A 13,128-nucleotide genomic window follows, 5' to 3' on the forward strand; every position below is an offset into this window, starting at 1 on the left:
CTGTGGCGTCACACCCAACCCCTTCTCCCAGCTAGTTTACCTGCCTGGCCGCTGCAGACTTTGAGTTTGTGACCCTCAACCGATGGACACTCTCACCTCTGTTCTTGTAGTTCACTGATGTATCTATCCCCTAGGGCAGTGTTGGGCGTACAGCTGGCACTCATAAATGCTGACTCACTGACTGAGGACCCACTGAGTAGGCCCTAAAAACTCTACTTCCTTCATAGGCCTCACTGCCCCTGGCAACTTTCCTACCTTGAGTATTTCCCTTTTGGAGTGCACTTGGAGTCAACTGTCCTCTCTTCTTAACTCCCTAACGAGCCCTAGACATTCTTTGATATGAGAAACTAATTTTTTAGCAATCTTAGACACAGCAGAACTTTTCAAACATCTTACAAACCTAAGCCTTCCCAATATAAAATTTTATAGCCAGCAACCTTCAAAGAATCCCCAAATCAAGATCTCTCACCACCCACCAGCCTGTTCTGATTTTGCTTATTCCTCCACATCTAGGTGCATTGTTGCTCAGAAAGCATGATGAATTATGAGAATCCTTATTCATGTACGTCTACCCCAACCACGGACCACTGCGATTGGCTGTGCAGGCTGTGCCCCCTACAGCTCTGGGATGCCATCCACAAAGCCTGTGCAGTTGCCCTGCTTGACCCCTGCCCCAGCTGAAGCTATAGGGGAAGGACAAAATCTAAGATTTTAAGAATGGAAGAAACTATTTAGGTCATAGTCAATCCTTGGTTCCATAAGTGGGAACACTGTAGCTCAGCAAGATTAAGTGACTTTTCTAAAGTTATATATTTAGCAACAGAACACAGCCAGAATCTAGGTCTCCTGACCTCACGTCCACAGTACATTCTAAGTCGACTTTACCAGTCGGCCCTGTCCTGCTCCACCCACTTTATGGCAGGGTCCTGTAGAAGTCTGCCCATCCCACCTCTTCCTTTTACTGGGGCTCCCATAAGAAGAGCCAAAGAGTGCTCGTTCTTTCTTGAAACTGTGTCAGGAGCCAGCCCATATCCTGTGAGGTCTGCAAAGCAGGGCGAATATACTCCAGGGGGTATGCAAGATGATCCATCACAATGGGGGTAGAAAACTCTAGAAGTTTTCTTTCCTTTAAATTATTATCTCATTATTTTATTGTTGTTTTATGATGTTTATACAATTTTAATTCAGTAATATATGTACATAATTTACAAGTAAATGTCAGTGGTGTGCATGAAAAACAATTGTAAGAATTTTTTATTTTTTGAGACAGACTTCCCCAGGCCAAAGTACAGTGGCACAGTTTTGGCTCACTGGAACCTCCCCTTCAAGGGTCCAGTATATCCTGTCTCAGCCTTTTGATTAGCTGGGATTGCAGGCGTGCACCACCACGCCTGGCTAATTTTTGTATTCTTAGTAGAGACAGGGTTTCACCATGTTGGCCAGACTGGTCTCGAACTCCTGACTTCACATGATGCACCCATCTTGGCCTCCCAAAGTGCTGGGATTACGGGCATCAGCCACTGCACCCAGCCTTTAAGAAAAATTTTAAAAGACGTTTATGACTCCACCCTTGGAGAGTCTGATTTATCAAGTTAGGGCAGAGGTCCATGATTTTTTTTTTTTTTTGTAAGGATGGGGTTTTACTATTTGCCCAGGCTCGTCTGGAATTCCTGGGCTCAAGCAATCCTCCTACCTCGGCCTCCCAAAGTATTTGGATGACAGGCGTGAGCCACTGCACCCAGTCTAGGAATTTCTTTTTTAATATCCAAAGTGATTCTGATGCACAACCAGATTTTGGAACGACTATGCTAAGGTCTTGAGAATTCTGACCTAGGTAAAGTTAAGATGTTGATGAAGTTGTATATACAGGTCTAAGGATAACTATTTACTTTAGGCTTAAGGAAGAATAAAGTAATTTAATTGGAAAAGCTACATATGACCCATGGTATCCAGTATAGACTCAGATAAATGCCTGAACTGCTGAGTATGGATCTCTCGTTTGTGATGCTCAAATTTAGTTGAGCAAACTCTTTTTTTTACATCTTTTTCTGACCTTAAACTAATAAGATATGTTTCAGCTAAATCATAAATCTGCATCCTCCTAAAGTTTGCAATTCAGACTTTATTTCCATGCTGTCTCATTGATTTTGTGACTGTGCTCTGAGCACTCTATGGGCTTTTGTTTAATTTGCATCCATTTCTTTCATATTGAGAAATATGAAAGTTCAGTAGTTGGGCAGCTGTGGCAAGAATTAATTCTTGCCTGAGGTCTAGGGTGATAATTGCAATGCAAGATATTTCTGGTTATTACCACTTAGGTTCGATATCTCAAACATGACTCCAAAACATAAACTACATTAAAGCTAGGCTTTGGCCAGGTGCAGTGGCTCATACCTATGGTTCCAGCTACTTGGGTGGCTGAGGCAGGAGGATCGCTTGAACCCAAGAATTTGAGGCTGCAGTGAGCTATGATCATGCCATTGCACTCCAGCCTGGGCAACAGAGTAAGACTCTGTCTCTGCTAAAAAAAGAAAGAAAATTAGGCTTTGTGAGACCCAGTTTTTGTAAAGAGATACATTTTAAAAGTATAGTCCAGTGGGTAAAGGGAATTAAAAAGGAACTGCAGTATCTTTCAATATTATAAATACACAAACATTTTGACTTGCAATACTATTTCTAGAAATTCATCTTATACATATATATATAAAAAAATGGCCCTTTCACAAGTGACTGTTTATTACAATATTATTTGTAATCACAAGAAATTTGAGACAGGCGGGTTCCCCTCAGAAATTAAATAAGTGCTAATTTAGTAATATAAAGGAGTATCTGGTGGCAATAAAAAAAGAGAACATTTAAAAAATATGATTTAGACAGCTCTTCAACATACATTATTAAGTGAAAAAGCAGTGAACAGAATGGTATCTGCTACCCTTTGTATTTTTTTTAAAAAAAAGAAAAACACATACATACACAGCAAGAAGGCCAGGTTTCTTCTTCTCTGCACCTTCCCTGCTTGTGTGTCTCAGATCTGCAAGTGCCTCCTCCCAGACCTCCTTGTCTGGGCATCTTGTCTAGGGTCCTTCTGGGTGGTCCCTCTTTTCCAATAACCCTGTTTCCTCTTGTTACGCTATCTGATCAATGGAAGTAACAGCTTTCAGCTGTTGCTAGTCTCTGAGGTCGGTATTATTATTGTCCATTGTCCCGTCTACTAAGTGAGGAAATTGAAGCACGGTGATGGAGCCAGGATGGAAGCCCACACATTGTCACTCAAGCTCGAGCTTTTTTAACCATGGCAAAATACCACTCACAGATACTAACACCCAAAACATACATATGAATATTATATGGTAGATGCTACATGCTTCAAGGGAGAATAAGACAAAAGACAGAGTTTCATTGGTGGAGGTGAGTGGGAGGGTGATGTCCAGGAGAGGCCTAAGAAAGTTACATTTAAGCTGACGCCCAAAGGAGGATGGTTGTTAGTGAGGCTGGAGTCTGGGAGATGAACATCTTTGGCCTGTGCAAAAGCTCTTGAGGAGAGAAAGAGCTCAGTATGTCCAGAAGGGAGGCTGATGAGAGAGACTAGTATAGCTGGATTAGAATCCAGCACAGGGGGAAGAGGAGGGAATGGGGTGAGCCTGGAAGGGTGATAGGGATCACTCAGGGCCAGGCCAGCCAAGTAAAAGAAACGAAGTCTTCTTAGAGCACCAGGGAGCCACTGGAGAGAAGTGATGTGATCTAATTTATATTTTACAAGGGTCACTCTGTCTGCAACATGACAATGGGATTTGGGTTGGGAATGAGGTAAGAAGAACGGGCAATAGTGGAAGCAGGCTGGGCGCGGTGGCTCACGCTTGTAATCCCAGCACTTTGGGAGGTCGAGGCAGGTGGATCACCTGAGGTCAGGAGTTAGAGACCAGCCTGTCCAACATGGTTAAACACTATCTCTACTAAAAATACAAAGATTACCCGGGTGTGGTGGCACACGCCTGTGATCCCAGCTACTCAGAAGGCTGAGGCAGGAAAATTGCTTGAACCTGGGAGACAGAGGTTACAGTGAGCCAAGATTGTGCCACTACACTCCGGCCTGGGTGACAAAACGAGACCTTGTCTCAAAATAAATAAATAAATAAAAATAATAGAAGCAAAGAAATTACCAGTTTATTGCAGTAGTTCTGGTGAGAGAGGATGGAGAGTTGAACCAACATGTTGCAGTAGGAGTGGGAAGAAGTGGTCAGATTTCAGGTATATTGCAGAGGAAAAATTAACAAGACTTGACAGCAGATTGGATGTGGCTGGTGAGCAAGGGAGAAGTGTCCAAAAGGGTTCCTGGCATTATGTGCTACCCAACAGACTCACTTAGCCACCCAATATCCTTTCTGGATTAAGACTTTATATAGGTTGACTCATCCTCACCACAAGCAAAACCACAAACCCAGCATGGAGGGCTGGATTTTCTTTTAAACAGGAACAATACAAAGTACTACGCAAATATCACCAATTAATGGAGTAAGTACATTCTTACTGTTAATCACGACTTAATCATTACTTATAATATTGCCTGTGGGCAAATGGATTTACAACCAACTTAGAAATGAGCCTATTAAACATAATCAGTGTATAAGACATAATTAACTTGATAAAGAAAAATATAGGCTGGGCGCAGTGGTTCACGCCTGTAATCCCAGCACTTTGGGAGGCCGAGAGGGGCAGATCACGAGGTCAGGAGATCGAGACCATCCTGGCTAACATGGTGAAACTCCGTCTCTACTAAAAATACAAAAAATTAGCTGAGTGTGGTGGCGGTGCCTGTAGTCCCAGCTATTCAGGAGGCTGAGGCAGGGGAATGGCGTGAACCCACGAGGCAGAGCTTGCAGTGAGCCGAGATCACGCCACTGCACTCCAGCCTGGGCGATAGAGCGAGACTCTGTCTCAGAAAAAAAAAAAAGAAAAGAAAAGAAAAGAAAAAAAGAAAAATATACACGTTTTACATCTAATTTGTGTTTTCCAGGCCCGTCCGAGAATTTTCCATGCCAAGAGGAGCGAACACTTTTTGCTACTGTGTTAAAGCAAATGTGATTGTCACTGGAGGTGAGAGGATGGTTCACATTACACAGGGGTTTTCTACTTTGCAAACATCGTTCTCTTTGAGTTTTGGTGCCGGGAAAAACACATTAGGGAATTTACAAATTGGTGTCAACTCAAATCTGTCTGCCTTTTTCTTTCTGGTGTCCAGATTTGATAACATACTTAGAAAAGCCTTCTTCAGCCCAAGAATGCATGAGACAAATTTTCCTGTTTTTCCTAGAATTTGTTCTTATTGTTTTGTCTTCTGTTTTACCTTTAGAGCTTTAATCCACCTAGAGCTTATTTTTATGTGTGAGAACATGCGTTCCTAGGTGTCCCAGGAGACCTGGAGCCCCCGAAGCAGAATGGCACTTATGTGTGTGTGTGTGCCTTTTTCTGAAGAAAAATCTCAAAATTTCATCAGATCCTCCAAAGGATATCATGACCAAAAAGGTCAAGAGCCAGTGATTTAGAGTTAACAGACGAGAAGGCCAAGAAGAGAATCTTGAAGAATACCAACATTTAAGGGATAGGTTAGGTAGAAAATGAGAAAAAAGGTTATCTGCTATGAGGAAAGAAAAAGGTGACACGATAAGTTTCGGGGGGAAGGTAAGGGACGGAAATGATCGTTGAGACTCAGACTCCTTATTTATAATACTGGGGTTTTAATAGCCATAGGATGGCTTTGAGCCGGGGCCCTGGAGTCAGACTGTGTGGGTACAACTCCTGGCTCTCTCACTTGTGAGCTATGTGGTAGGGGGCAGGTTGTTCATTCCTGTAAGCTTCAACCTCATTTGTAAGTGGAGTTGATAATAGTTACCTACCCATAAGGTTATTATAAGAATTAAACTGACTGGGCTCCATGGTTTACACCTGTAATCCCAGCACTTTGGGAGGCCGAGGCAGGAAGACTGCTTGAGCCTAGCAGTTCAAGACCGGCCTAGGCAACATGAAAAGACTGCTAGTTCCAGCTACTCAAGAGGCTGAGGCAGAGGATCACTTGAGCCCAGGAGGTTGAGGCTGCAGTGGGCCATATTTGCGCCACTGCACTCCAGCCTAGGCAACAGCAAGAGCCTGTCTCAAAACAGCAACGACAATAACAACAAAACTAAACTAATTCAAAGTGCTCAATACAAATTTGTTATTAATAATACAAACAATAAGAAAATAATACCTGGCCAGGCGCAGTGGCTCGCATCAGTAATCCCAGCACTTTGGGAGACTGAGGCGGGAGATCGCTCGAGCCCAGGAGCTTAAGACTAGCCTGGGCAATACAGTGACACCCTATCGCTACAAAAAAAAAAAAAATTAAAAAATTAGCTGAGCATTTGGTGTGTACCAGTAGCCCCAGCTACTAGGGAGGCTGAGGTGTGAGGATCGCTGGAACCCAGGATGTTGAGGCTGCAGTGAGCCATGACTGTGCCACTGCACTCCATCCTGGATGACAGAGCAAGACCCTGTCTCAAAAAGAAAGAAGGAAAGAAGGAAGGAAGGAAAGAAGCAAAGAAGGAAGGAAGGAAGGAAGGAAGGAAGGAAGGAAGGAAGGAAGGAAAGAAAACAAAAGAAAACGAAAAGAAAAGAAAAGAAAGCAAGGGAGGAAAGGAGGAAGGAAGGGAGGGAGGGAGGAAGGGAGGGAGGGAGGGAGGAAGGAAGGAAGGGAGGAAGAAGGAAGGGAGGAAGAAGGAAGGTAGGAAGGAAGAAAGAAGGAAGGGAGGAAGAAGGAAGGAAGGAGGGAAGAAGAAGGGAGGAAGAAGGAAGAGAGGAAGGAGGGAGGGAGGGAAGGAAGGAAGGAACGATACCTACTTCACAGGATGGCGTTTAAGATTAATTGAGATAATTTATGCTTGGTGCATAATAGGTTCTCAGTAAATATTAATTATCTCTGTTTAAACACATTGGCAAAATCACTTTGGCAAATGTGAAGATTTTGTCGGAATAAAATGAAATTTGCTATTCCAGCTAGGAGACTGTTAGAGAAGACATGAGTGAGATGGAGAAGGTCTGAATTACTGTAGGTGCTATTATTTAAAAAAAGAAAGACTCAATCTCAAAGACATGGGAAATTAATTATTCCTAAGACTTGGAGATGCAATGCTTTTGGGAATTAGTAAGAGAAATCAACCAGCTCCACGTTTGTAAGGCGGGAGAAATGAAAAAGTAGCAATTGTGTCGATAGTCATACAGAAATGAGGCAGTGGGTGCTTACCTGGGGAAGGAGAACAAAAGAAAGCTCAATTGTGAACTTAAATGTCAAGTGTTGATTAGATATCCAAGAGAAGATTCCTTTTGGTGACAGGAAAAGATCTGGTTGGAGACGAATGACGTCAGGGCTCCTAGGCTACCTGAATCGGGGAGGAGATGAGCTCCCACAGGTTCCTCAAGGAGGCCAGGGTGGCCTTGCAAGACTTCAATGAGCAAAACAGAAACACAAACAAACAAACATCGGGAAAGTGACTTGTATTGCAAACCCACACTTTAAAAAGGGAAGAAACAATAAATTTTTTTTAAAAAAGAAGAAACTGTCATCAAGGAAAAAAATCAATAAATACATCATTGGTAAAAGAGTTTACGGCAAAAATATCTATTAAAGGAGCCATGATGTTTAATGAGTAAATGCTATTGACTCTGTCAATAGTAAGATTTCTCCAAATTTTTCACTCTCAAACATACACAGCAGGCAGTTTGGTTTCCTATCTAAAGCGTCCTGCCTCATCCCTGAAGTGCCTTTACTGCTAAATATGAAGACAGCTGAGCTCCTATTTCATGGCTGGGGAATCTCCCCTAAGGGCATAAAGTTAATTTTTTTTTCAAGTACACTGTGCATTCAAAATTTATATTTAAATCTATGCTCAGCTTTGGGCCTTCTACAACACTAAATTGAAATTAGCTTATGGTTCCAACAGTATTACAAAATGATATAGTAGTCTCTTGGCAAGTACAACAAATAAAAACAATGCACTGGAAGTTAGAATAGCTGGGTTTAGCCATCACCTGGCCAATCACCAACTCTGATTCTTCAGCAATCACTTAATGGGTCCCTTTTGCTCATTTTCCTTATCTGGTAAAATGAGGAAGTGGGACTAAACACATTTCAAGATCCCTCTGAGCCTAAAATACTGTGATTCTATTTTTTAAAGAACTGCCTGTTCACAGGGAGATAAACTAAAAATGTCCTTTGGAAAATTTGGAACCCAGTTTGCCAATTAGATGCTACTCAATATATAATTACAGCTTTGTGCTCTCAGAAAAACCAAAGCATTAATTGTCCACAAACCTCTAAAACTCAAATGAGGACATGAAGAAAAGAAAGGAAGGCATATGGATAAGAAGTCTGTAAAGAAGTGTGTGGGAGTCATGGCTTGGGTAGGGAGCAAGTTTCTTGATACTTGGTAGTGATGATTCTAAGAAAAACAGGAATCCAAGTCTCTCAACCAAACTAATTACAGTTATTTAAACAGCTCCATACTGAGGTCTAGAAAGCATCAAGAAACAAATGCTAGAATCAGAAAAAGAAGTGGGATACTTTCAGAAAAAGATGTGGGTTACTTATATCCCAATTGCCTGATACCCTTTGCCCCTTCCTGAGTTAACGACTGTCTTGGCTTATTACTTCCAATGGATATGGGCACAGATTTTGGTCTGGACCACACATCAGAAGGAGGATGCAAGAGTTGAGGGAGGGAGAGCCCTTTGGTATGAGAGAGAAAGCAGCAAACGTGTTTGAGAATCAAAATGCAATGAATGCTCCTCTCTCCATTGCATGTCTTTAGTTAGGCAAAAATATTAGCCCTCTTCCTCTTTCAATGCAAACCCTGCACATGAAACCCTTTGAAAAAGCAGTACCTAAATACATGGCTAATATAAAATTTGATTCTAAAATCTGATTGTCACATTATGCTGTCACATTAATCTTAACCAACTCCTCTGAACGGCCCTTTGTCCTCACACACAAAAGAATACAAAATGTTAAGAACTGACCGGTTTTTATAGGCTTTGTAATCTTAGTATTTTAATCATTTCTGGGGGGAAAATGTGTTTGGTAAAGTTTTAGGACTTAAACCACTTCAGTGTTTTCGATTAAGCCATCTGACTCTCATTAACCTCAGTGTTCATTATATTATAAGATCCTCATCTACAGCTTTGAAAGCGTATTAATTATAGGTTTTCTAGCTCTCTCACAGCGGGAAGAAAACACTTAGTAGTATGACCGACAAGCAACTAATACTTTTCATCATGCATAATTTATTGAATTGTTACAGTTATGGAGCCTCTATTAGTAGAAAATGCAAATTCCCAGTAACTGAAAACACATTTTTCTCGGGAGAGTACTCTTGTTGATTAGTGACTCAGCCAAGCACCGTTGCTAAATGTACCGTATGTACCCGCTGACGACTCAAAATATACAATAAAGGCAGCTTTGCTAGGCTTAGTCGAATGTGTTAAATGTGCAGGGGCATTTGATGAGCTTCAAAAAAGCACAAGCGTTTGCTGGGAAAAAAAAAAAAAAAAAAAAAAAGCCAAACCAGGACAGAGTGTTTACCAAGAAAACCTAAAAATTTCCTGAGCATTATTTTGGTGACCATCAAGAATGTTTTTGCTGAATAGTGTTTGCACTAGCCTTTTTAGGAATTAAGTTCCTAGTATGGAAGGTTCAGAGTAGAAACACAATTAACCTCCCAAAAAGATACTTTGGGGGCTCTGCATGCATTTTTTTTCATCTTTTGTTCAACAAATATTTTCTGCACAATTGCTATAGATTAGGCTATTAACCTTATAAAGGTCAAGTTGTATTCCTAACCTGCGAACATGTAAAGTCTAATAGTATAAATAAGACAAGTTTATAGATAACTACAAAGTATAGCATGAATCAACATATGATGACGATGATGATGATGGTGATGGTGACGGTGATAATAATACAGATGAAATAATATAGGCTTTGAGAGCTTAGAATCTGTCTCTTTCTGCTCATTCTGCCTCCACAAAGCCACCACGTATGATTGCACTCCTAGCAACAAAGGCAAGCAGAGCTGGAGGACATCTGGGATCAGGCAATAGGGAACCTCCAGAAGATTGGGTTTTCTTCACAACGCATAATGGACAAAGCCATTAGTTTAAGAGGCCTAGATATTTCTCAGGTGGCAGTTCTCTATTGCATTCTTCTTCGTGTGATACACAAGTTGCAGATGTTCTTCTGGGGATATAGCCTATTGCCTAGCCTCATCATCCAGGAATGCTAATGCCCACTTCAGCGGATGTCCCACCAGCACGATGTAAGATCGCGTGTGGGTGCAAGGCTTAGGTTCTGAACATGTCTGAAGAGCGTGATACATCTCGGCCATCGCCAGTGAAAAGCAAATGCAGGCAAGATACTGCATTATTGGAATTATTCAGTTTGAATCGTGTAACTGAATATCTGGTGAGTTTCTTACTAGCTATAAAAATTCCAGATTGCCCTCTGCTTTAACTGTAGTGATCTTTCCCTCTGGAGCACATAATCATGAAATTTTAGAGCTGGATGGAGCCTTGAAGATTATTATTTTACATGAGGAAATTGAGGCCCCAGAGAAGTCACACAACTAGTTAGCTGGCAGAGCTGAGTCTGAGTCAGTTCTCTTTGCACCCACTCAGCCCTGTGTTCTTCCTGGACCACAGAAATCTGGTTTACTAGACACTCTCTCTCTCCTGCTTTTTTGTGTGAACTGAGCCCGCTCATCTCATCAAGAGTGATGCACTTAGATGAAGTGACTCACCAACTGAGAGAATAATCTGCTAAAGGAAAGAAAATCCTCTCTTTAATATGTGACTTTATCTAAATTCCGGCTTCACTCACACACACACACACACACACACACACACACACACACACACACCACACATGCATGCACAAAAGAAAGAAAAAATAGAAAGCAACAAAAAAAAACAGGGAATTAACTCTTTATGAACCATAATATTTATAGTATAAAGACCTATCTTCAGATTTGACATACTCTTTACAAATACTTGTTTACCCTCTATATCTCCTTACCTTATTGCTACTACCTACTAGATTGTAAACTCTCAAGAGCAGGGATCATATTTCATATATCTGTGTATCAGTTCTTCTCCCCTAAATATAATCTAAATGCATTGTAGGAACTTAGAATAATAGTAATAGTAATTGTTAGTTTATGGTCCAGAAACTGTTCAGTTATACATGTATAACTCCACTCAATCTTCACAATAAAACTATGATGTAAGTTCCATTTATCTCCATTTTATAGATAAGAAAACTCAGATGCAGAGAGGCAAAGCAACTTACTCAAAGTCATAAATTTAATTAAGTGACAGAGCCAGGTTTCAAATCAAATATGACTCGCTCAAAATACGTGTCCTTAACCACTTCATGAGTGACTCTACTAGCCAGCTCATTTACTTAGCAAATATGTATTAAGTGCTTACTACTTGCCAAACACTGCTATGAATGAGAACTACTAGGCTCACCAGATAATGAGTATACAGATAGGTAAACAAATAATTATTAGTGCTGTAAAAGAAAGCTGAAGAAAACACAGTAAAAACACAGAAGAAGGACTCTGAACTCCATTTAGGGCAGAGGAAGGTGATTAGGGAAGGCACTGGGGAGAGTAATAATCAAACTAAGTCTAAAAGGGTATAAACTTGGGTCTTCTGAAAAAGTAGACCTTGGGCAGGAACAACATCTAGAATTTCTTTGTATCCTTTACATCTTGGAAAATACTAAGGGCACAAAGGTATCAGAAGGGAAGGGGGAGCATAGATTGAAAAAAAAACAGTAAGTGCACAGTTAACTTCTCAAGAGATTTTCTTTCTTGTTAATAAAGGCATCATGGAAGTTTTAAATTTAAGAAAATATTCCACTTGTTCATCAACCACAGCCCCTAAAATATCTTGGTTGATGTTTTAGCCAGCTTGAGCTGCCTTAACAAAATACCATAAACAGAAAGGTTTAAGCAACAGAAATTTTCTGGAGGCTGGAAGTCCAGGATCAAGGTGCCAGCATTGTCAGTTTCTGGCGAGGGCTCTCTTCCTGGCTTGTAGACACCTGCCTTCTCTCCATGTTCTCAAATGGCAGGGAGAAAGAGGGGAGAGAGGGTGGGTTGGGGCAGCAGGATCTGGTGTCTCTTCTAATAAGGACATTAATCCCATCATGAGGGCCCATCTTCATTACCTCATCTGAACCTAATTATTTCCTAAAGGCCCCCCCATTTCCAAACACCATCGTGTTGCGGCTAGGGCTTCGATATATAAATCTGGGAGGGAATGAATTCACTCCACTGCAATTCTTAAGAAATGGAAACCAACAATCAGCTATGCAATGAGTTTTTTTTTCAGCCTGCCTGTAATAACATTCCAAGAAGTGAGAGCCTCTGAAATGAACAAATGACCTTCCAAAAATATTAGATGAACATTCAACGAAGGTCCATTTTTTGTTTGAATACATGTTTTTCCCCTCTTTTGGCACTTGATAGTTAAACCTCTCAGCTGTGATTCACCATGCCAACAATGAAGTTATTGAAGTGGTTCAAAAAATATCTTTTGAATTCTTACTATAGATTATATGTGACAGTAAACAAGAACAAGTCCTGTTCTCAAGGCACGTGGAGTCTAATAGTGGTCCAGACAAATAATTAACTATGAAGGATGATGGGGATGAAGGAGGCACATAGGTAGAGCACTCAGGTTTGAAGAATATGGAAGTATTCTGGAATAATATTGGAGGAAAAGCTATGCTGAGACTTGATGGATGGATTGGGATACTCAAAGAAGAGAAAAAAGGCAGAGAAAATACTATGCTTTTTCATGAGGCCCAATAAAATAATCATAGAATTATGGAAGCATCTATCAAATGTGCCTGGTTTATAAATATCCAACGAACAAGTGACCTAATTATCCCTCCATACCTGACTGACTCTTTCAGTGTGGATAATCTATCAAAATAAAAATCCGATATACATCAGGAAATACATCCTAATGTGTGGCCCAATATATAATACCAGATTAACGAGAATGACTATTTTGGGTTTTCAAAATTTATTT

At 40.8% G+C, this 13,128-nt stretch overlaps 1 protein-coding gene across 1 annotated transcript in view; it reads left to right on the forward strand.

Annotated features, from left to right (window-relative positions):
- WDR64 (WD repeat domain 64) overlaps window positions 1–13,128 on the forward strand; it is a 158,234-nt gene that overhangs the window by 56,888 nt on the left and 88,218 nt on the right. The window contains exon 9 of the mRNA XM_007989939.3: window positions 5,015–5,094. Within this exon, the coding sequence (XP_007988130.3) occupies window positions 5,015–5,094 (80 nt within the window). The remainder of the gene's footprint in view (window positions 1–5,014; window positions 5,095–13,128) is intronic.

The sequence above is a fragment of the Chlorocebus sabaeus genome, chromosome 25 (genome assembly GCF_047675955.1).
Source record: "Chlorocebus sabaeus isolate Y175 chromosome 25, mChlSab1.0.hap1, whole genome shotgun sequence".
Classification (NCBI taxonomy): Eukaryota; Metazoa; Chordata; class Mammalia; order Primates; family Cercopithecidae; genus Chlorocebus; species Chlorocebus sabaeus.